The following is a 26135-nucleotide window of genomic DNA, read 5'->3' as shown; positions in this document are numbered from 1 at the left end:
ATCTTCATCTACGAAGCTCACATGATGGTTAAACCTGTGTTACATAAGTTATCCATGAAATAATATGATTTATTATTACTTACTATGGATATTAGTTAAAGCAAACTTTTAACACAGAATGTGTGACAGACCCTTTCAATGTAGAACAGAGAGGAAAATGGACTTTTTAAAACTCAAAATGAAGAAAGTTACTCATAATGCAGTATACTTAAGAGGTAAAGGTCACTGATAAACTCCTTTAATGATATGACCAACCAGAGCAAAGATTACCATGTGCCCAGCTGCCCACCTTCCAATTTCTACCTTTGATAGTGCTGTATGCCTCAAATATAGAGGATCATGATCGAGTCTCTGATTGGAACCACATTATGTCTTTGAGACATGGATGCCTAGAAATTCAAGAATCTTGGCGTCCATGTCGAGAACACATAACAGTAGGTTATGATCAGGGACCCAACCATATTTTATTTTGTACTGCTTATAGATACATCTGCTCCATGTGATACTAGATACAGAAAAAAAGAAAAAAGTTAATAATGAGGGCTGTTGAACTTTATGAGTGCTGTCAGAGAGCAACATATGCAAGGGAAAGATTTTGAAACAAAGTGAGGGACAGACTGTAGGCACAAACAGCAGCCAAAAACAGACTTCTGCCGCTATTGTTTTCTGGCTGGCACTGTTATTTCTTAGTGCCTAGTGCGATACCTAATCTTAACAATGCTTGGGGGTGCACTTGACTGTCCGTCTCTCTAATGAAGTGCTTAACTAGATTACCTTTCTTCCCCAATACTGGAGCATACTCACGGCGCTCCATGCACTAAGAGGATTTCTCTTAAATATGTAGCCTGTGTTGGTTACTTAGCACTCAGGACAAAATTTCTGAAAAATGCTGAATACTGAAATAGTTAATAAATACTACCCTATAACAAAGTTCAAAAACTGAGTTAAGTATTGTGAATAATTAAAAGTACAGCATTTGCTTTATCTTAGCCAGGTTAAGATAATAAAAATGATTAAAATCAGAAAAATAATGTTTACTGCAGTACTCCACAGTTATGAGTTATGGGTTTTTTAAATATATTTTTATAACCTCAGCACTGTAGGTGTAGATAGGCAAACACCAAACAAAAGCCAAAAAGTGTATAAAACCTAATTTTAAGGAAGCAAATTTCTTCCAGTGCAAGGGTACAAAATGTCATAGCCTCACAAATATAAATGAAATTAAAAGGGTACAAGTGAGCCAGCAAAAAGATGGCCAAGTCCCAGACTGCTGTGCACGTTATATTACTAGTTATCCACTAAAGACTGCTAATGCAATAATAGCACATTTAATTAAAGGATTTTTACTCTGGGGGGGGGTAGCAGCAGAGTAGTTTGGTGTACAAATCACAATTTTATGGCTATTCATTTGGGAGGGCAACAACTAGATGTTGGGGTACCATTCTTAAAATCCTAGGTAAAGCTCTTTTCAGCAATAACCCACAGCTGCAGGCTACTTTTCATGTTAGCTGAGTTGTTTATGACCAAAAATGGTTCCCTGCACATTTATTTTTAATTGCATTTCACTTTGATAAAGCTGCAGGATCCTCCGTTTTTTTTAATTACAAACCGCTGCTTTCCTTAGCCATTTATCATATTTTTTTCTTGATTTATTCTTTTGTATATTAAAGAACATTGGTAGATAAATACCTTGTTTTATTTAGAAAATTAAAACTAATGCAAATAATAAGGGGCCCAAAAACAAACCCATGGACCACAGACTTCACAGCATGACCCTGCATCCTCCCCGCAAAGGCACCAGAAGTTCACAGAAACTCAAGATGGAATTTTTAAGGATAGCAGCAATTAATTATGCCTGTATGTGCTTAACTAGAAAACTGTGAAGGATTCAATTAAAACCACGGGTCTACGTTTTTACAAACGAGTTGTGCTGAAAAACTTTAGAGTACAAATAACAACACATACTATGGTACAAAATATAACAAAAACTGATGTGAATTATTGTCCCTCTGGACTAGGTCATGGCTAAAAAGAGTCCAAGATGACCACTTTGTTTACCTAGTCAAGAAATAAATAAATTAAAAATTAAATAAAAAAAATACCTGTCTGTTACCACATTGGTTTTAACAATGACCTTAGGTTAACAAGCCACACTCCAATAATTATACAACTGTTTTGACATTACTGGGCCTAACCAGGGTCATTTAAGTGGAAAGTCTGGTTATTTCCCAAAGTAGTACCACCCTGGATGCACAGTAGCAAACCACACCCTTGCACTCCCCCATATCATTCAAGATCTTTAGTGACTGACAGGCTCATTCTCAAATACATTATAAATTATATCAGGACAGCTAAAAAAAAAGACAAAATCTAACTCTTCAATAATTCACTATAGTAAAATATGACAAAGCCAAACGCCAAAATCTAACTCTTTAGTTACTTACAGTAATAAACTGAATTTAAACTTGTATGCAGATGGCCCATTTAACTCTTACATTTTTAAAAGGAAAAACATGCACCCCCCCCCCCTTTTCCTCAGCCTTTCCACAACTGAAATGTTCAGGTACATAGACTTGGCTTTTTCATTCAATACATTCATTCATTTTTGACATATTTATGCCTACAGTAGATGGTTTTGGTGCCGTATTAGGACAGTTTGTCTCTTTTCTTGTTTTTTATTGTAGATCACAATAATATTTGATGCCTATTAATAAAAGTTTAAGGTGAAAAGTCATTGTATCCTGCTTTACTTAACTTTTTTAGTTGTCATGATTTACTGAATAAAATTCAGTGTGTTTTATTTGTAGGTAATAACAACACTCGATTTCTACTGCGGGCAGTCATTTCACACTGCCGGTAGGTCGACTTGTTATTAATTCAGTTTGTTTTAAATGGTAATAACTGCTGGTTAGGCATCTGAATATTATAGCTCCAAACATACCTCTCAGTCTCTTGCTATATGATCATTATATCAGAAACAAAGCCAAAACTAATGGGGGAGCAAAGACTCAAAACCAGGGCCAAAATTTAAATATTCCTCTATTAAACTTAGAAAGTTGATAGAAAACAGACTTTGCATTAGCATGCAATTTGTTGAAAGATAACGCATCTAAAACTGAAACATTTGTCATTACTTAATGACTGCAATCCTCAATTATATGCCAGAAAACCACAAATTTTACAAGGAGTGGGTTTTGCATGAGTGTGCATTTTTGAAAAAATATTAAGTCTGAAACTCAAATATTTGTCATTCAGTGATTGAAATCCTCAATGATTGATTTATCAGAAAAACACTATTTTTTGCAAGGAACACACCTAAAGTATATGACAAAATCTAGACAGTCTGAAAATTCTGGACAGTTGAGAGGTATGGCTCTAGCTTCCTTACAGTGACGCTCTTTTGACAGGTCATACATGCTGTAGGTAATTAATTCTATCACTCCTGTCACTTAATGAGACCACTTCCCATCCTTGCATGAAATCCTAGAAAACTTTGAGGTGGTAGGTCTTGAGAAATGGCCAGAAAATCTAGTTATGCATTGAAATATTCAAGGTGAGCTACACGATTCTGTTATATTCAACTTAAGGGCTGTGTATAAAATAAGGTTGAGGCAAAAAAAAAAGTCTGACATATAAATATGACACAATAAGAAAGACCCTAGAAAAACACAGAAACATCTATAAAGAGGGACAAAAACAAATCAGTTTTGTAAACCAACTAGAACCGAGGAAGACAGAGAAAAAAGTACCCCAGCTAAGAACTGAATGGGAGACTAATAGTTGTGAGGAAGCAACCATAGCGACTGCAGCAGTCTTCTTAATTAGAAGAGAAATGGACTGTCTGTGACTGTTCACCATTTCATTTTGCTTGAAATCATTGACAGATATATTTATTGGTATGTCCTGACATTCAGAATGCATCCAAATGCACCAATAACGGAATAGTAAACAACCAATTGACTATCTTTTGTAAGCTAAACTACACTGGGGGAGCTGGTTGGCTGCAGTCCAAAAATATGAAATAGGTGTTAACTGTTAATGTTAAGCATAAAGTTACAATACCCTTATGGTGACAACTGATTTTTCACCTCTGAAAAAGAAAAGGCACACTCCAGCACCTGGATTGAACTCTGGTACAACCTACTTTAATATATTCAAGAGAACATTAGCTGGCATAAATTTTTAGCTAGAAAATATGATGGTTAAATAGTTATATAGTGTGATTAGGATGGCAAGATCTTGTTCAGCATTTACAAATCTGACCTGCAGCACAGTGCAGTGGTTCCCAGATAATTAAACATTAACATAAATCAAAAGCACAGCTTCCTTTTCCTTTTTTCCCCATTTTTAATTCTGCAACTTTCTAAATACCAGTTTTTTTTATCATACATGAAATATATAAATCTGATGATGCACCATCAGCTGTGTTACAGTGTATCTAGCACACGTCAAATAACTGTAAGGTAGACATCCCAGAATCTCACCCATCAACATTAAGGTGTATAGTTATAGGGTAAGTGCAGACATCATTATCTGATACAGACTTGTGGATCATAAAAAATCAAGTGCAAGAAACAATGGACATGGTTACCAAACTATGACAGCTGAATGTAAAAGCCATGAAAAACTACCTAATGACATTATTCCAGGTAGCAGATTAAAATACAATCATTTCTGACCTCACAAGATTACTTTGTCTTATAATATTTTACATATTATATACGCATACAGCTGAACATACAACAGTACTACATGTGTATGGCTGTAGGGCAAGTGCAGTGCAAACACAAAACACCACAACAGTTACATATAAATCAACTGAAATGTTTTTATAAGTCCTGAAATCATGACCATAACAGCAAGATTGTGGGACAGGCTTACCATGTGATCAAAAATTCTGTACTTACTCTGATTTCAGATTTCCAATTGTTGTTCGACCAAAGCTGTAGGCATTATTTTCTATAAAACAGAATAAAATAAAAATTTATCACCTTAATTATTCTGTACCACGTTTAGGTTCACAAGGTTTGGAAGCAGTTACACAACACAAACAACCTGAGGGAGTGGGAAACAAAGTGCACCATGATACCTAAACAGTCTGGGGATAACAAAAACTATGGAAGAAAAGCATTTATCCACAAGTATTTTTTGTACTCTCAGAATTCATTGTCTTGTCAAACAATTATTATTGTGTTGTGGACAAGCAGAAGATCCTAAAAAGTAAATTATTTCAAGCTATAGAAATATCATAGTGAAAAATGAAACAATGTCCATGGCAGTGACAGTAATTTTATGCAGACCAGAACTGTTTAACAAACAATCAGCTGTCAAATGCCACTTCTCTCCACACTGTTGCTAGATGTCCTGTAACTTGAGAGGTCCTTTATGAAAGGAAAGATTTTCACATATGACAAGCTAGCTCTATGGCAAAGATGCTTCGGCCTTGACTATGCCCTGGGTTCAAATAACGTCTCACTGAGGAGTGATGCCAAGGAGTGAGTTCAGCTGATGAAGTCTTACCTAAAGACCGACACAGCCATTTCAATGAAGGCCAGGAAATGCATCTTTCACAGCAAAAAATATCTACTGAGAGTAAGCTCACCAAAGAATGCTCGGCATTCCAGTTGAGCCTCTCATGAGTGTGGAAACATGCACTCAGCACTCAAAGTGTATTGAGGTGTGTGTGTGTGTGTGTGTGTGTGTGTGTGCGTGTGTGTGTGTGTGTGTGTGTGTGTGTGTGTGTGTGTGTGTGTGTGTGTGTGTGTGTAGCTTATGAATCCTTTCGTAACCCTGACCTTCACCTTACTCTGTTGGTGTCCTACGATACTGTGCTGAAGCCAGGATGACAAATTGCACCAAGAGTATAGAGAAATCAGATAGTCTTGGGGGAACAGGAATCACAAACCTATTTTGAAAAGTTCACACATGGCATAGTACTGGATGAGATTTAACAATTTCACCAGACATAACAAGCAAACACAAACCTTTCCTGTAAAGGCTTACTATCTTTATATACGATGAACACTATTTTTATCAGATATTTTTTGCTTATCCAATATACAAGTAATTTACACTTTACAGGTATGCATAGAAGCTATAGAAAAATAGCATTATGAATGAGTCACGTTACTAATGTACATTTGTTTTGGCTGTGTAATATAAAGCATCCTCTCAACTGAATTTTGGAGGAGTTCAGAACTCAAAGAATGCACTAAGAAGACTTTTTAAAGTGAATAGCACTTCCATGTGTCTCCCTGAACAGACTGGAGATAATAAAACTAAGGAAGAAACGCAGTCATCTACAAGTACTACTCTGTACTCTCACATGTCTTAAACTTCACTCTTGTGGATGCCAAGGCAAGAGAGAAATCCTCAATGAAAAACAGCTTTGTTATGGCTACTACCTATCCACTGATCTATGTATGCGTGCACGCGCTCACACACACACACACACACACACACACACACACACACACACACACACACAGACAGACACACAGACAGACACACAGACAGACACACAGACACGCACGCACACAAGAATCTCCTAATACAGCATAAACAACAGTCATGCAGGTGAAGCTATGACATGTAAGGACCATGTGAACCAATCAGTCCACACATTATTCTACCTAAAGTACAAGCTGTAGTACCTTAATAACCAATATCCTCTGTCTTCCTGTGCCCATTAGAATGTCCCATAAATTAATGAATTTTGTCAGAGTTTTTGTTTTCACAGCTTCATAGCTACTTACTAGGCTATTGATCCATGAGGACCTTTAGAAGTCTAGCCATACATTCCCATGAAGTGTTTAGCTCTTGTATTTTAAGTACGAATAACTTGGAGGCAAGCAGATCATTTACATGTTGCCTCTATCCACAAGGTACATCCAGATTATGTTTGAATAGTTTAAGACAAACACTTAGCTTTATGTGGAGTAGAAGATGATTCCAAAGAAGTGGTATTCTCTGTGATACAAATCTATCCATACAAGATGTTCTATTTCTGTTGTAAAAGAGATTTAGATCTCAAGCAGGTGTTTATGTACCCATCAAACTTGCAAATGTCATGAAGGTCTGACAGGATAAGGTCTGTTGAGGCTCAGTATGGGAGGCCGAAACCACCTAGGAGTCTGTATGACACTGAGAAGAGGGACAAGGCTTTGAGATGGATCAAGACAAACGAGGCTTTGAGATGGTCTGCATAGTTTTTGTAATTTAGGCCCCTGAGTTTCCAAGCAAGTATTTGTAGGCATTTCAGTTTTCCCAAATGTTTGGACAGATACATACTGAAAGAATGCCAGTGAAGTAGCAGATAAATTTAGCTCCAAGTTTATCCCACTTTCCTACATTCCTAGATCTCATGCTCTCATAATTGAAGAATACTGTGACATGACCACATCCCTGGACCTGGACATCATACCCTTAGTAATATGCCGTGCAATGAAACAGCACTTTCTTACAATAGTGGAAACATGATGATCATTGTTTACATAGGCTTCCAGGTCCCTAACTACTGGACACATTTTCAGGGGTATTTTCTCAATGTGACAGTTTCAAGGAGCTTCTTGCTTGCTGAAGGATACTATTATATATTTCTTGGCATTCTGTGTTAGTCCTTGGCTTTGACACCAACTAATGTTTTGGAAAAGGCCTTTTTGAAGGAACTTGTTCTCCTCAGAGGAGTGCATGATGGCACTAAGTTTACAGTCATCTGCAAACTTGGTCAGCCATAAACCCTTAATAGTAGCTTTGACCTCAGAGAAGAAAATGCCAAGCAGGAGTGCCGCTCTCCTACTTTAGACACAAGAGAAGAGGCTTGGTGGGTTCTGTACAAACACATCACTATGAAGGTTTACTGACTTTAATTTAATTACTTATATACAAACTAACAACTGCGATCACCGTGACTGCTCTTACAAAATGGCACTAGGGAGTGCACGTGTCCGGGATTTATATGTGCACGTACAGCCTTGACATGCTTCTTAAAGATACAGCACACTAATTGCAATCTGATCTACATCCCCCCTCTTTGAGAATTAGATCTCATGACACTATAAGTCTATTTAGCATGCAGAAATCACAAGTAGTTCTTGGTCATGAATTGTACAATACTAAGTACACACACACATATATATATATATATATATATATATATATATATATATATATATATATATATATATATATAAAATCAAGTCCACGTTGCTGTGTATTTCACACTTTACTTTGACACTCACCCATACTGTGTGACATAAAACTAGAAATTACATTTAGCAACTGAAACTGTCTCTGCAAAATGTCTGACCTGTGGAATGTCTGGAACATTTTCTAGAATGGAATCAGAATTCTGAACAGATTCTGATATGGAAACAGTGTCTGACTCACTCTTAGATTTGAAGTTTACATCACAGAAACAATGTTGTGATGGTGAGGATGGTTCTGATAAAGGAAGATGTTTCCATTTCCTCCTGTATTCTACACCTTCAGCATTTACCAAGTAGGATCTTGGCTTGGCACAGATGCCTGTAATCTGTCCAATTTGATCAAAACCTTTTGTTGTCTGGATTTGTACAGTCTCTCCTTCCCTCAACGGACAAAGTAATCTGCTTGATCTGTTGTAATAAGATTTCTGAATATTACTCTCCTTAACCAATTAAGTCTTTATGGTTTTACTGTTCTTAGGTTTAGGCTTCAATAAAGTGGAAGTAATGGGTAGTGTAGTTCTACTTAGTCTGGAAAGCAGTCTTTGAGCAGGTGAGCCAAGAATATCGTTCCAATGTATGTTTCCCAGATTAAGCAAATTTAAGAAAATATTAGTATTGTCACGCTTTGACCTTCCAAGTAACTGTTTACACTCTGTACTGCATGTTCAGCTACACCATTTGACTGAAGATATTCAGGACTACTAGTGACATGTACAAAGTCCCAGTCTTAAAAATTTCCGAAACACCTGTCTAGTAAATTGAGTAACATTGTCCGAAAGACGTTTGTGTGGACTACCATGAACTGAGAAATGTTTCAACTGAGAAATGATGTTTCAACTTGGTAATAACAGCAGTGATTTTAGGTTAGGTAGCAGATCAATCTCAAACCAATTCAAATGAGTCTACCAAAACTAAGTAGTGCTGATTGTTGCACTCAAAGATATCAGCTGCAACTGTTGACCAAGGTAGTTCAGGAACTGGACTTGGCTGAAGTGGTTCTCTTGGCAAATGCGGTCTAGTACTATTGCATATTGACCAAGATGGAAGTACTATATCAATCTTTTGGTAATGAAGGCCAAAATACTAATTCTCTCGCTCTTCTCTTAATGGATGCAGAACCTGTGTGACCACAATATAAAATCTGGATATATTAATGTTGTAAGAAATCAGGGACAACAACTTTAGGACCTTTGAAAATAATGCCATCTTCTAGCAACAATTCATCTCTGTAAGGAAAGTAGGTTTGCACTTTAGGTGGTACACTAGACTGCTTTGACAGCCATCCAATATTAATGTAGTGAGTGAGTTTCTGCAAAATTGGATCAGTCTGACTGTGTTCTCTCAACTCAAGTCTAGTTGTAAAAACATTATGCACTGCCATCACACCAAAGTCAAAATTCTCTGCATCAAGCTGTTTTGTCATATTTCTGAGCAATCTGGATAAGGTATCAGTCAAATAAAGCAATTTGCTTTTTGTGTAGACCATTTTTAAATTGTACTTTTGCAATTTAAGCATCATTCTTTGCAATCTCGCTGGAGCAGAATACAAAGACTTCTTTAGAACAGTAACTAGAGGTTGCTGGTCAGTCTCAATCTGCATAGCCCGACCATAAACATAATCATGAAACTTAGAACATGCAAAAACTATTGCTAAAAGCTCCTTCTCAATCTGAGCATACTGCATCTCAGTTTGGGTTAGTGTTCTAGATGCACAGGCTACTGGTCTGCCCTCTTGAAGTAAAACTGCACCAAGATCAAATTTTGAAGCATCACAGGAAAGTGTAACTGGTTTGTTTACATCACAGTATCTTAATGTACGTGAGGAGGCAATTTTTTGCTTAAGGTTTTCAAATGCCTTCTGGTGCTGTCCCAACCATGACCATACAACATTTTTGCATGCTAGCTCTCTTAAAGGTGCTATCAACTCACTGAAATCTGGTATAAGCTTGCCTAAATAGTTCACCATGCCTAGAAAATGTTGTAGAGCTTGTACATTATCTGGTGCTGACATCTCAAGAATAGCTGCTTGCTTGGTCGGGTCTGGTCTCAAGCATGTACTTGTGAACAAATATCCTACATATGTAATGTCTGGAAGTCAGAATTTGCACTTCAGAGGATTGAGCTTCAAGTTCACATGCTCTATCTAGAACTTTCTCGATGTTTCTATCATGCACTGCTTCACCATTGCCTCCAACCAATAAATCATCTACTATTATGGCACAAGGATAACCTGAAAAAAGTAGCTCCACTGCATGCTGAAAGACTTCGCTTGCAGAATTTATTCAAAATGGCATTCTTATGAATCTGTATCTGCCAAACAGAGTACCAAATGTAGTTAGAAATAAAGATTTGTGATCAAGCATCACTTGCCAAAATTAACTCTTTGCATCCAAGACAGAGAAAACACTGTCATTCGGTATTAAGGCTGCAACCTCTTCAATCGTGCACAGTGGATGATATGGTCTTTTTAATGCTTTGTTCAGATCTCTTGGATCAATACACATTCTGATTTCATCTGAGCCTTTTTTATGAGCTGCTACCATAGACAAAAAACATTCAGATGGTTCTGTGACTGGACAAATCACACCTTGCTGCACCATTTTATCCAACTGAGTTTTAACTTTATCTTGCATAGCTATCGGAACTCTTCTTGTTGGTCTGACTACAAGAGTGACCTCTGGATCTAACGGCATACTCTGAGAAATCACTTCAGAAAAATTAGAATGCAAAAGAAAGCAGATTCATTCTTAAACTATCTTTGAGACCCAATAGAGACTGCACTGGTCTTCGGACTACATAGAACAAGTTGTAACACTTCTCTCAGCCAAATAACATGAAAGCATCACTGATCCTTCGTTTTGAATTTCTTCACCTCAATAAGCAACAAGTCTCACACTACTGGCTAGATTGAGTTGTTCGTTAGTTCTCACTTTAGTAAATGTGTCTGCTGATATAACATTACACTGTGGAACCAGTGTCTACTTTGAGCTCTGTGGATTTTCCATTAATCTGGACAGTACAATACACCTCGCTTCTTAGTAAAGTCACTGCATCAACTCTTTCATCAAGCACTGATACACCATCTACATAGAAAGCTGCCTGCTTCAGCTCTACTTGATCAACTTGCTTCTTTGTGTGACCTTTCTTTACAACTGTGTGAAGCTTACTTGATTTACAAAACTTTTGAAAGTGATTCCATTTTCTATACTTGTAGCATTGCTGACCACATGCTAAGCACTTCTATCTTTCAGACTCATGATTTGCACCACAATTGCGACAGTTAACAATAAAGCTGGAGTTGGTTTTGCTGATTCATGCTTGTACTACATTGAGTTGGTGGTGCTGCGGTATCGTTGTCACCTCACAGTAAGACGCTGTCCGGTTCGATTCTCAGCTAGAGCGTCTTCTGCGTGGAGACATGCATGAATGGGCATACCTTTGTTGAAGGTTGTGCGTCAGGGCTGGTAACTCGGCATATAAAAATCAACTACCAATCATTAGCGGACCGGAGTTCCGCTGTGGCGACCCCTAACCAGGAAAAGCCGAAAGACACAAACAAACAAACTACATTGAGTTGGAACGCACTCTTTTCTTAGAACTTGCTGGAAAGCTACGTGTCTTCCCTGGAAATCTTGTAGTTGCCACGTGCTTAGGGTACTTTTATCTGCCACATGTTGCATACTGTATACACTTCCTCTGGAGCCAACCAAATGCTCTTGTCACTTGCAAGCATACTTGTGTGTTTTTCTGTTACCTCGTGTATTTGACAAATCTCAGTGGTTTTACTCAACATTAAATCACTGTCCCCAAGCAAAATCTTTCTCACAGCAGCTCTGTTAATACCACACACAAGCCTCCTTTATCAGCTCATCTTTTAAGTCACAAATCTGACACGTTTTAGCTCTGTTTCTTAAGGTCAGTTATGCAAGCTGCAAATGTTTCTCCTGGTTTCTGATCTCTCATGTAAAACAAATGCCTCTCTAATGTAATGTTTGCCTGAGGGTTACACATTTCTGTGAACTTGCACTTCAAACACTCTGTGTTCTCCGTTGATTCAGCCTGTACGACAATATGATGATTTTCACCTTCTCCTTCATATACTGAAGGTGCATACACAAAGGAATGCTCTCTTTCTATAGCCTCTGACCCAGCTAGGTTTAGCAAAATGATAGCCTCTGACCCAGCTAGGTTTAGCAAAATGAATGCCCTGGTGCATGCATCTCTATCTGCATAAGCTGTTTGTAAAAAAAAAAAAATTGTACTCTTGTTCAAATATTCTCCAGTTCTCTGCAATATTCTGATCAAGCACAAGTGGTAGGAGTTTTCGAAATCTGTCTGCCATATTAACACACACCAGCAAAAGGTTTTGCAAATAAGCACAAGCATGCACATATGCCAGAAACTTATGCCAGTACTTGTAACTTTGTCCAATGCCTTTGTAGTTCTGAATTTATACCTTTTGGGATTCTCAAAATAATGCTAATGAACAAACTCGTAGTACCTTTGAATAATTGGACTTTGCAAAATAAACTTCTTGGGCAGTTTAACACTCTTGCAATATGGTTTGGAAGGCTACATGCTAAAGTCATTTATCAGCATTTTGCCAAAGTCATTTACCATCATTTTAAGAAACATCTCAAACAACTTTACAATGCAACTGAAATAAACTCTCGGGCACTGTAATATTCTTGTAAAATTGTTTTGCAATAAATCACCTTTTATCAGTATAAGAAACATATCAAATAACTGCACGATGTGAATAAACTGGACCTCACTTGCCCAAAAGTAGTTGCACTTTGCGAATAAATGCATACAGCACACTGAAATGTCCCCAAAATGGCGGTACCTTACTAGGCATTTTTTTACAGTGCAAGAAACACTCTGTAATGGTGGCACTTTGCGAACAGACATACCCAGCACAAGAAACTTTTTCGAAATGGCTATACTTTGACTGTATTTCATGAAATAGTTGGACTTTTCACACAATAAACTCTTTGAAATACATTCACAGTAATAAACACACATTGTAAGTACTTCTACACACTTTGAGATACTTTGACTAGCTTTAATTATACCCTTGATACAATACAAAATTGTAGTTATGCCAAAACATAGCACTTTTGCAAAATGCATGAAGTTGCCCTGCTTTATTTTTTGCTTAATGTGCCCTTTTACTCTCATTTTGCCTTATTATATTCATTTTTCTCATTTAAGGCCTTTTCATACCCAACATACTTTTTTGTGCTCGTTTTACTCTAACCATGCCCAGTTTTGCTTTGAACACACTCGCTTTACTTTAAACATGCTCGTTTTATCTTTAAACATGCTTTTTTTTGCTTTATTGTTAATCGTTTCAACACGTACCTTTATTTTAAGCATTCTTTTAGCCAACAAACTTCTGTGCCTTCCACTTGCTCAATAATGCGGTTTGTGCCCTTGTAATGCCCCATTTTGTCTCTATCAAATAAACAGTTCATGCTACATCTCATTACCTTTGATTCTTTTCTGGCTCATTTCTCTTGGTTTTACCTTCACCATCGTCTCTGCACCTCATGGCTCTGGATTTCATTCTCTTCGATCCCGGTTCTGATACCATGCCACTCTCCTACTTTGGACACGATAGAAGAGTCTTGGTGGGTTCTGTTCAAGAAGCTTTATTCTGTACAAACACATCACTATAAGGGTTTACTGACTTCAACTTAAGTAACTTGTATACAAACGGCAATTATGCATGCTCTCACTATGGCTGCTCTTTACAAATGGCACTAGGGAGTGCACGTGTCTGGAACTTATATATGCACGTACAGCCTTGACATGCTTCTTAAAGATGCAGCACACTTTACTTGTAATCTGATCTACAAGGAGTGGCCCAAGGACTGAACCCTGGGGTACACCATTAGTGACAGGTCTTTTTGAGGAAGTACCCTAATTTTCTGGGTTCTATTTGTTAGCTAATTTGCATTCCAATGAGGGATTAACATTTAGCTTGGATAGTTTAATTAGATACCTGAAAGTAGAATGATGTTGAACTCCACTGTGAGGTCTAGATATGCAGTGCGTACCCATTTCTCCATGCAATGCTTCAGTGATGCTTTTGAAGAAGTCAACCAGGATATGAAGGCAGGATCGGCCCTTAACAAATCCAAACTGGCTTGGATCAAGAGTTTTTAGGGTTACTTATGCCCTTATTTAATTCCATAATGATCCATTCCACAGCCTTAGGCTGATCAAACTTCCGAGTCTATAATTTCATGGGTCCACTGATGCCCCATCTTTGTGCAAGGAAATGACAGTCACTGTCCTCCGTTCACCTGCAACAAAGCCTGTTGGGAGGCAGACACTGAACAGCCTCTGAAAAGGTCTCATATGTCAAGTTTCAAGCTGGCCAGAAAGAATCCCAATATATTATCCGATCCCACAGAAGGAGTATTCTTTGCCTTTTACAGTGCCTTGAGGACTTGTTAATGGAAGAGTCCAGGAGGGGCTGTAGATGAGGGTATGAGATCTAGGAATGTAGGAAGGGAAAGTGAGATACAGTTTGAGTTAAATTTATCTGCTATTAGATTGGCTATGTCCTCTGTGTCCGGGTATGCAAAATAATTTAATATTAGCCCTGCACAGTGCTGGGCATTACTTTCTCCAGTTTTTAACACACATAAAGAAGGCTTTGTGGTTGTCCTTTACCTGGGTGACAATTTTTGCCTCATATCTAGTTTGGTTGATTTGATCAGTGTCCAGAGTTCCCTTTTAAGTTTAGCAAGAGCTTTTTAGCATCTTCTCAGTTACAGTTATTTTTACATGTAATGATTTTTTTTCTCCTTTATTATAAAGCTTATTTATATTTGGTTTCTACCATAGGGCTTTTATTTAAAAAATTTGGCATTGTATCTACTTTGGAGGTAGACATATGCATCTATGCAGCTATTCACATGTGCATAGAATTTGGCGGCAAACGTTTCCACATAAAGAGTGGGGTCATTGAGTTGGAAGGGGAAAATGAATGTAGCCCAGTCATCAGTCAGTTTCAGTAGATTATCCCTGACCATCTCTGAATACCGAGGTCCTGGAGGATGCTTCTGGCTTCAGTCTTAACTGGCCAAGAAGGGAAGGAAAGAGTTACAACTGGTAAGGAAAAGGGCTGTCCTATACGGCTGAGGACTGAGTCCAGGATTTTATCATCCTTGGTGGGGCAAGGACCGACGGTTTCAAAGAGTTTGTATTGATGAAGTCTAAAAATGTCTAGGCATAAACGTTAGAGAATGTATGCATCTCCCATTTAATGGAAGGGTAGCTGACATCCCGCAGGAGAATTGTGTTTGACTTAATGCATGGAACTCCATACAAGTCAGGTAGAAGTTTTGGGCTCGGACGGGCATGGGGGGAGGGGGGGGGGGTTATAGTTGACAGGAAGTTTGTATCCACAACCTTATCATAATAATATATGTTAGTTTCTTAGTTTTGAGCTGACTATCAGCCCTTACTTCCAAGGGAGTAGTCATACAGGCAGGCATACGCATTATGTGATTAGGTCTCTAAAATCACCTCAAGGTGGCTGACATGAATACTGGGATCAAAGCACGGGAAAATCCAAGCCCTCCCCTATCATATGCATGCTCTCACCAACATGCAAGGAAGGGTTATTCTCACTGGCTTGGAATGCCAGGCCAAAGTCCATTATTCTTGAGGCCATTGTTATCATGCACTACTTCAGATGGACAGGAACAAATTACCCAACCAAAACCACTCCCACCCCCACAATGGCATAAATGATCACTCCCATCCACCACTACTCAGATCTTCTAGTACCCAAGCCACTAGCTGAACTTGGATCTCATATTGATATTTTCTGCAACACACACACACACACACACACACACACACACACACACACACACACACACACACACACACACGTATGCACGCATCAAGATGCATGATTATAATCAGAAACATGGACTTCAAATGTTATCAGACAGTTGATGAAAAAACATGCATCAAGCTCACCCTACTGAAAATCCCAATTACTGTGTTAACTACTCATTGCAAAAGGAAACACAACAGATTTCCTTTTGCAATGCCTATATTACAAGTCAAGTAAAATAACACCTTCATACACAAAAACATACCACTCCAAATACACCATCTACAAATAAGTATAAAATAACTTCCACACACTCCTAGACATGTGCACACAAAACACACAATCATTTTTTTACATGGGGTTGACACTCCATTTCTTATTCACAGTCTCACAACTGCAACCAAATGCAAATTACTAGAAGTAGGCTACAGTCAATGGCATGGGAGTAGACTAACATTCAATGAACTGTGATTATTTTGGGGTAGATGCAAATATCCTATTCAATGACAAAATGTGACCAAGGAGAAACAACTGCTACACACACACACACACACACACACACACACACACACACACACACTCTGGATGTAAAAAATGTACACACATCTGTTAAAATGCCAGGTTTTTGTGATATAAAAAAATGAGACCACAATAAATCATTTCAAACCTTTTCACAACTTTAATGTGACTTATAACCTGTACACTTCAACTGAAAAACAAACAAATCTGTTAGGGGGAAATATAAAAAATAAAAAAAACGTTCAATAAGCTGGTTGCATAAGTGTGCACACCCTTAAATTAATACTTTGCTGAAGCACTTTTTAATTTTATTAAAGCATTCATTCTTCTTGGGTAGGAGTCTATAAGCATGGCACATCTTGACTTGGCAATATTTGCCCACTCTTCCTTGCAAAACCGCTCCAAATCTGTCAGATTGCTAGGGCATCTCTTGTGCACAGCCCTCTTCAGGTCACCCCACAGATTTTCTATTGGATTCAGGTCTGGGCTCTGGCTGGGCCATTCCAAAACTTTAATTTTCTTCTGGTGAAGCCATTCTTTTATTGATTTGGATGTATACTTGGGGGTCACTGTCATGTTGAAAGGTGAAATTCCTCTTCATCTTCAGCTTTCTAGCAGATGCCTGAAGGTTTTGGGCCAAAAGTGACTGGTATTTGGAACTGTTCATAATTCCCTACACCTTAACTAAAGCCCCAATTCCAGCTGAAGAAAAGCAACCACAAAACATGATAATGCCAACACCATGCTTCACCGTGGGGATGGTGTTCTTCTGTTGATGCGAAGTGTTGTTTTTGTTCCAAACAAACCTTTTGGAATTGTGATCAAAAAGTTCAATCTTGGTCTCACCAGACCACAAAACATTTTCCCACATGTTTTTGGAAGACTTGCTGGATTGTTTTGCAAAATTTTAGCCTGGCCTGGATGTTTTTCTGTGTAAGAAAAGGCTTCTTTCTTGCAACCCTACCACATAGCCCAGATATATGGAGAATACGGGAAACTATTGTCTCATGTAGTACACATCCAGTACTTGCCAGAAATTCCTGCAGCTCCTTCAATATTGCCGTAGGTCTCTACGCAGCCTCCCTGATCAGTTTTCATCTTGTAGTTTCATCAATTTTGGAGGGACTTCCAATTCTTTGCAACGTCACTGTTGTCCCATAGTTTCTCCACTTTTTGATCACTGTCTTCACTGTGTTCCACGGTATAGCCAATGCTGTGGATTTTTTTGTATCCTTCCCCTGACTGATATATTTCAACAATGAGATCCCTTTGATGCTTTGTAAGCTCTCTGCGAACCATGGCTTTTGCTGTAGCAGGCAACTGAATACGTCAGGAAAAACCTACTAGGACAGCTGAACTTTATATGGGATTAATCAGAGTCTCTTTAATTGACGGCAGATGTGTTCCCAAGAAGACTGAATGCTGTAATTTATCAAAAAGTGCTTCAAGAAAGTATTAGTTTAAGAGTGTACACACTTATACAACCAGCTTATTGTGCATTTTTTATTTTTTATATTTTTCCCCTAACAGATTTGTTTGTTTTTCAATTGAATTGTACAGGTTATAGGTCACATTAAAGGTGGGAAAAGTTTTGAAATGATTTAATGTGGTCTTGTTTTTTTATGTCACAAAAATCTGGTATTTTAACAGGGGTGTGTAAATTTTTATATCCAGTGTGTGTGTGTGTGTGTGTGTGTGTGTGTGTGTGTGTGTGTGTGTGTGTGTGTGTGTGTGTGTGTGTGTGTATGTATACATATATATATATATAATCTATATATATATACATATATATATATATATATATATATATATATATACACATATATATATATATATATATACATATATATATATATATATATATATATATATATATATATATATATATATATATATATATATATATATATATATATATATATATATATATATATATATATATATATATATATATATATATATATATATATATATATATATATATATATATATATATATATATATATATATATATATATATATATATATATATATATATATATATATATATATATATATATATATATATACATATATATATATATATATATATATATATATATATATATATATATATATATATATATATATATATATATATATATATATATATATATATATATATATATATATATATATATATATATATATATATATATATATATATATATATATATATATACATATATATATATATATATCTCTATATATAAACACACAAACACACACACACATGCATATATGTACACATTTTGTGTGTGTGTGTGTGTACATTAATGTGGCAAAGTGCATATATAATAAATAAATACATAAAGATATATATATATATATATATATATATATATATATATATATACACACACACACACACACACACACACACTAGTATATATAAGACTGCTGGGTTCCATATATTTTAGCAATGAATCATCTAGCAGCAAAGAAGACATAATAGAGATATTATGTTACTGTGGTCAAAAAAGTTGTAGATTAAGGAGATACAGTGTAAAGGCAGCCTTAAAACTGTAAGTTAATGAGTCAAAGAACAGTGAGTTTAGAAAGAGTGAGGAAAAAGAAGGGCAGGATAAGATGTATGGAAGTACCTGTAAGCTATCAAAGTATGTAGTGTGATGCAGACATTTTTAATGACATGAAAAGAAAACAGGTTACTGCCAGTTTGGATAGCATGTTTCTACCTGTGTAATGTACATTTCTGTGCAAGTCAGTTATCCAGAGTACTTCAGACACATTGCTAAGTTGCCAAAATTAATTTAAAACACACAAGAAGCTTCTCAGTCTGAAGAGAGGCCTGTTGTACAAGGCAACAGGCTGCATATAACTGTCATCATATGAAAGTTTGCTACTCTTAAGGTACTCGTATGTATTCTAAGGAGAGAGGAGACCATTACAGGTTCAAGGGTTCTTAGGTGTGTACTAGGCTAATGACCTGGAGCCTTTACAAGCCTATCCCACAGAGGTGCCCTGGCATCGTGCTGCCCGGTGTTAGTTCCCAGTGTCTCTATCACGTAGAGCCAATGAAGTAATCCCTGGGATGAACTTTCTATTACCCATCCACTTATCAAGATTTCTCTTGAAGAGGGACAGCAAGGTGCTCTGCTTGATATGTACGGCAAGTCTATTCCAGGGCATGGGCAGTCTCTGGGTGAGGAACCTGTCCCTCCAGCATGTTCTGTTGATTGTGGTAGTGATGTTGAGGTCTCTGGAGCATGTGGTGCAGAGGGATTGAGATTTCTTTACATGTAGCATTTTTAACAGAACTGGGTCAGACATGGCTTTGTAAGTCAAGCAGAGATTGCCTCTAAGTAGGCGATATGAGACAGAGAATAGCTGGAGTCTTTTGAGTCTGTCCATGTAGGACATGCATTTAATGCCTAGGATCCTTTTCATGAGATACTTCTGTGGCCTCTCCAGCTGTTGCAGGTGTCTAGTGAGGTACATGCCAAATGGGGCATTATAGTCAATGACTGGTCTAATGAGGGAAGAGCAGAGAGAGATGATGACCTCTTTCTTCCTAGATGCAAACCCTTGGTAATGAGATGTGCACATAGGACTTTCTCACCACAGTGGCAATGTGGTGGTCGAAGGAAAAGTTGCTGTCAACCTGCATCCCCATATCTCTTATAAACGCCTTCAGTGGGCTCCCATTGATATGGTAATTACATCAAAAATTTAACATATTGTTTAAATGTATGGGATATTATATACTTTACAAATGTACTAGGGCAATCTTGTGCATATCTTCATTTCTGTATTATCAAGATTTGCATTCGATTTCTGAAATGTTAGCTCCTAAAAAGTTTTCCTGAGACTTGTCTACAATGCTTTCAGAATGTGGACTATATCATGGAATAGCATTAATAAATTCAAAGGTCTGCTCAGCTCCATTATCTTAACACATTTTTTTCAACACAGCAAGAAGAAAGGAATGTTTATCGTACTATGGAAAACTCACTAGTAGGAGTCTGGAATAAACTAGTCAGACAGTAATTACAGAAATACATGTTTACAGAGTAATAATTAGGGGTATAGTCCTTATTTCTCCTACTATAATTTTTATTCAAATTGTTTTAATTTTCAGTGCCCATACAAAGACGTTTGTCAGGTAAGAACCTCTGACTATATAATGACTCCTTTAATACTGGATGGCCAAGATCATCCACAAATTAACAGCATCAGGTCACTCTAGGAGCACTATGTTGTACTGGATAACAGAACAAACAAAAAAAAGTCATACAGCAATGGACATGGTCTGAAAGATACATAGTTGCATGCAGTAACTCTAGGTAAGACCGACAGATTTTTTCCACGCTGAAAAGTCATCTTTACATACTGGAGACAGACTCTGCATTTTACAAGTGAAACAGCATTCCATCCATCGGCAGTATGCTATTAAACACTGCCCTCAGAAAGAGAAGAGAAAGAAATTCCTGGTTACTATGGACCAGGTTTGGCCTTAGCAACTGTGGGGTCCAAATTTAGTTATTGTGTTGTGGCTCTTCAGCTGATGCCCTTCTCCACCTCCCTAACTCTCCCAGCACATGCTGGCTTTCTGGACATAAGACTAATTCAGACTAGGTACTAGGAATACATACTATTGCTGTGAATTAAAAACAAAACAGCACATGTACTTGTATATTTCTGTAATAAGACATGCAAAAACAGAAGTTGATTACTGAACTGTTCGACTGTCCTCAGATGCAACATCTCTGTAGTTCCTCTCTCTGGGTCTGCTTGACTAGCTTAGTCACACTATAAGGTACCTGTCTGATGGACTAATGAGGGCCTTTCTACACAATGCTTCATCAGTTTGATGCAACCTGGTTTGCCAGTAGACATGTTTTTCTGCTTGCCCCTCCAGACTTTTTGTTTTATTTTTTTTTTCTCTCTCTTCTGTCTCTCACCTTTTCCTTCATTTAACTCATGTCCCCCTCTCCTTCACATCCTCTACCTACTATAAATACTTTGTTCTTTGGGTATTATTTTTTGCATAGAAATATTATACTGTATGATGGTATGGCACTGCACAGCTGCTCTTCTTGCCCATTTTGCTGACTGAATTACTGTATCACTTCTACTTAGATCGTGTTCATTTATGCTACATATTACCCTGTCTTACACCTTTCTACATACTTACTCTTACATTACCAGTGATATTGATTAAAGTTTAATTTTTTTTGGTCTTATTTCTGCAATGCTAAGTCTGAAATAAAAAAATATATATATCCTTGCGCATCAGGTACCCCCCCGAACACCAATGTCTTCATGAGGTGCTGTAGTTAGTACTAAGTAGACTTGGCAGCAGGCTCATTTAGAGACATGAAACATGGTAACATTTTTGGACTCATCACAGTCCTCCGCTCTCAGCTCCCATGCCCAATGTCCTCATATGCCAAGAAATACACTGTACAACTGACTCAGTGTGGTTGAAGTTAATTGTTGTGGGAAGCCTTGGGCGGGGGCAGAAACAGCCATTCTCATCCCATACTACCATTTTCTTTCATCATGGGCATCCAGTCATCTCTGTACTCTACATGGTTAGAGTTTCTTGCCCAGTTAATTCTCATACTTTGTTACAGCCAATGTGTTTCCACAAAACCAGTGATCTTCCTCAGAATCCTCAAAATAATAGTAACTAACTAACGCCTCACCTCAGAAATGACACTGATCATACATCACCCTACTTATAACTATTTCTGAAGTGTACTTTTATTTATTTATTTATCCTTTGTTAATTAAGGTAGTCCCACTAGCCTAGGAGTTTCTCTTCATGGGAGACCGGAGGTGGCATTTATACTAACTAGGGCAAATGTGGTACACTGACAAGTTAGGCAACTCTGAAGCATAACCCATATGAACTTGTCAGTGTCAGGGAGGTATATTTTCCTCTATTATCCATTTCTATTTCTACGATCCCTCATATGTTTTACATTTAGGTTGTGGAGCTCCACCATTAACTGATTTTAATAACAAAAGCCTTGCACCTCTCAGAATGAATTGAACATCAGAAAACATTGCAAGATCATGTTATCAGTTCATAGACTTTCTCAGACTGGAAGCACATGGCATTTCATCAGTGGACTTTGTACCATGTATTTGTGTGAGGTAAATTCCTTTTTACAAATAACATTGCTTGTTTCTGCTTTAATCAACTCAAATGCTTATCTCTGCTATACATTTAGTGCACTCATTTGTCATACTTGGTTCTCTGTTATATAGCTGTTACAGTCTGCTAGGATGCTTGCATATGAACTCCTCCTAATAAACACACTAAATAATACTCTTACCTTAATCATCTTCTCTCTATAAACTATATATAATAAATGTAAAACGTCCAGGCAATAATGTTGAAGCTTAAATTACTTTAAATGAATTCAAGTGGGATATGATGAGATAAGGCGGCACACTTTTGTTCATATATGTGGAGACAGACTTACTTGCAACTCACCTTTTTCAGACTACAACACTCCTTTACATCACTTAGTGCTCTGCTTCTATACACTATGGGCTTGTAAAGGCATTATGTTTCTGCCAGTACAGCATTTAATACAACTACACTACCATTAACTATAAAATGAGACTTTTGGGGGCCTAGATCAAGGCCTAGCATCAGACAGTCAAGCAGAATTTGCAAGGAATATGGTACCGAATTCTGTCTGTGCAGACAGAGTGACTTCCTTTGTCAGATGACTCAGTGGCTCAGTTTTAGAATAAAACATCTCTGTAAACCTAGCAATGCAGAGGTTTCTAATGAAAGTGGCATCTGTGGGAAGTAGTGCATTTTTTTTATTGCCCTTTTGGATGTGGAGAGATTCTACTGTGAAAAAGCAGACACCCCAAAATTCCAGTAAAACTTTATTAGACTTGTACTTCCTTCTCAATTTACTGTCACCAGTTTTTCTCTTGCCTCTAAAATAATTCTCTCACGTTACTTGTGTTCTGTTTATGTTTTGCCAAACAGAAGTATGTTGTTATTAACATTTCTAACATTAGATATCTAAACTTGCTGCACATTATTTTTGTTTAACTTTTTTGTTAGATTTTAACTAAATAAATTGATCATGATAATAAATGTATGATTTCTGCAGCTGAACCCTCACCAAATATTACTTATTTGTGTCTCTAGTCTCAAATTGACAGGTAAAACAAAATGTAATATTCTTATTGTCACAGAAATTTCCAGTTGGAAGTATCCTGATTTTCTGTCTGGTTAACTAGTTTGTCACCACTCATGTTTAATCCTACATTCCTTTCAAAACACTTTACTTCAACTTATAGATATTAATGCTTATTTAAGTCCCTCTTACAAATGTCTCTTTGTATCAAGTTTATTCCATCTACAGTGGGAGTCTACTGTCCTTCTCTGGAGGCAGCAGTGTTTGCCATTTTCAGAACAGCACAACATTTCCCCCTCAGGGTTCCTTGGCCTGGGCAGCGTACTGCCATAACCTGGGGTGCTAGTCTACCAACTGTCAATAATGCCCACATTTTCAGGTTTTACAAGTTATTTTTCTATTTTTTTTCTTATATAAAATAGTACAAATCTGTATGGTCAACGCAGAGAATTTACTGAATGTCGATATTCAACTTTTTCCCGAAAATCTTCTTTTTTAAAAAAACATCACATACACATATAAAAACACTGCAAAATATTCAAGAAAACATAAATAGTTAACAGAAAAGTCAAAATAATATAAATAAAACATACATGCATATAACAATCTGCAAATCATAAGCTTGAAAAAGATGATACAGTTAGTGCAGCTGATACACATACTAAAATAAATGGCATAACTACCACCACACCAAAATAGATAGCCAAATCAACTTTAACAGCTCATTCCACTACAACATAGATTCCTAAACCACATTTTTACAGTTTAACATAAAAATATGTATTGAGTGATGATATTAAACTGTTAATGTATGCTAGAACAACTTTGAAGATGCCTGTCCACAGTGTTTCCTAAATTTTGCTGATTGTTTATAATCTTTTAAGTATTCTATAACATAGACGAAGAGTTATTTCTTTTAGAGAGATCCACCAAGTAGTTCCGAGAAAAAATAACCAATACAGTAAGCATAATTATAAAAATGTGACTTATGCTCAAGTTCCAAAAGTCCACCACTGCTTGCAGTGAAGACAAATTATGTTTAGTTAAATGAAAGATTTAGCTCCAATATTTTTGCATTTTGTATAATTCCTGTATATGTGGACATCAGAAACCATGTAAAATGTTTGCGTTAGCATTTCCCCAGGCTGAACACGTCCATAAAAGACAGGATAAAAATAGATCTTTGTAGCAGAAGTTAAACATTAAAATAATTCATAAACTGACTACAGTAAATTACTTTGAAAAGAATGTAGCATAAAGACAAATACCACAATATTTTCTCTAATTTATTTTTATTAAAATCATGCTCCAGTCTACTTTAGTAACAGGAATTAAATTATATGTTGAGGAAACAAAGTCTGAAGTTAACAAAGTGGCTTAGCATTATCTATTATGGATACTTATTCAGATCAAAAGACAAATCTTCCTCTGTTTAACTTGACTTGGATTTTTTTAACTTATCAATATCACTGAACATTTGAATATATTCTTACCGTAACCGGTCTACAACTGGTTTATACTTTGAATTATTACTTTAAAAAGGTCAGATTCCAAAAGACTTGCTCTCTGTGTAAGTGACGAAGTTCTATCTACGAACAGGTTTAAACCAGAAGCCATATTCAAAAAGACCTGTTTTCAGTGTAACAGGTCACAAACTGAGAAGTATTTTGGAATCAAGTAATCAAAGCCATTATCTTGATGATTAACAGTCTTTTAATAGTTAGGAAACACAATAGTGATTTTCCTCTCACCTGAACTAAATGCATTTCTGTTTTTTCTTGAAATATGCTAATTTGACTATTTAAAAATTAACTGATGTGTAACATTTTATGGCAGTATGTTAAAACATTTGAAAGTAAATTCTTTCAGAACTAGCTACAGAATTAGACATGTGAAAACACTTTCATTGTTGTTTATGTGTCATTACATTGGAAGATTGTTTACAGTAAAATTCTGTCAGAAATGTCTGTAGATTTAGACAAGTGAAAGCACTTTCATTAACTATATGATCTGTTATAGTTGAAAAGAAACATGTACAAAGTGGCTGCTCTTGAAAGTGAAATGTCATTTCTAGATGGGCTTTACCAATGATACTAATTAGTGTATAGGCAAAGTTGTTGAGTAGCACAGTTGATGATCTAGTTGCCTTTAATTTCACAATGTGATTATTATTTTGTAGCTTCCTTGTGAATCCCCTTTAATTTTGTAGGTTACTCCTATACTTTTTCACCAAGTATATACATTTCCCTTAGGAGAGACAGTGTTGACTTTTGGAAGAGCAGCAAATTTTGTGTGGAATCCCCCCAACCCCTGCCACTCACACACACACACACACACACACACACACACACACACACACACACACACACACACACA

General features: G+C 36.8%; 1 protein-coding gene across 2 annotated transcripts in view; it reads right to left on the bottom strand.

Moving 5' to 3' along the window:
- TMEM63B (transmembrane protein 63B) overlaps positions 1–26135 on the bottom strand; it is a 2399602-nt gene that overhangs the window by 1548080 nt on the left and 825387 nt on the right. For both annotated transcript variants that reach the window (XM_044060665.1, XM_044060674.1), the window contains one exon: positions 4908–4959. In XM_044060665.1, coding sequence (XP_043916600.1) covers positions 4908–4959 — 52 coding nt within the window. The remainder of the gene's footprint in view (positions 1–4907; positions 4960–26135) is intronic.

Source organism: Protopterus annectens, chromosome 1.part0, assembly GCF_019279795.1.
Source record: "Protopterus annectens isolate FY-2018-M chromosome 1.part0, PAN1.0, whole genome shotgun sequence".
Taxonomy (NCBI): Eukaryota; Metazoa; Chordata; order Ceratodontiformes; family Protopteridae; genus Protopterus; species Protopterus annectens.
Note: the sequence above shows the minus strand (reverse complement) of the source record. Positions and strands in the feature narration are given on the sequence as shown.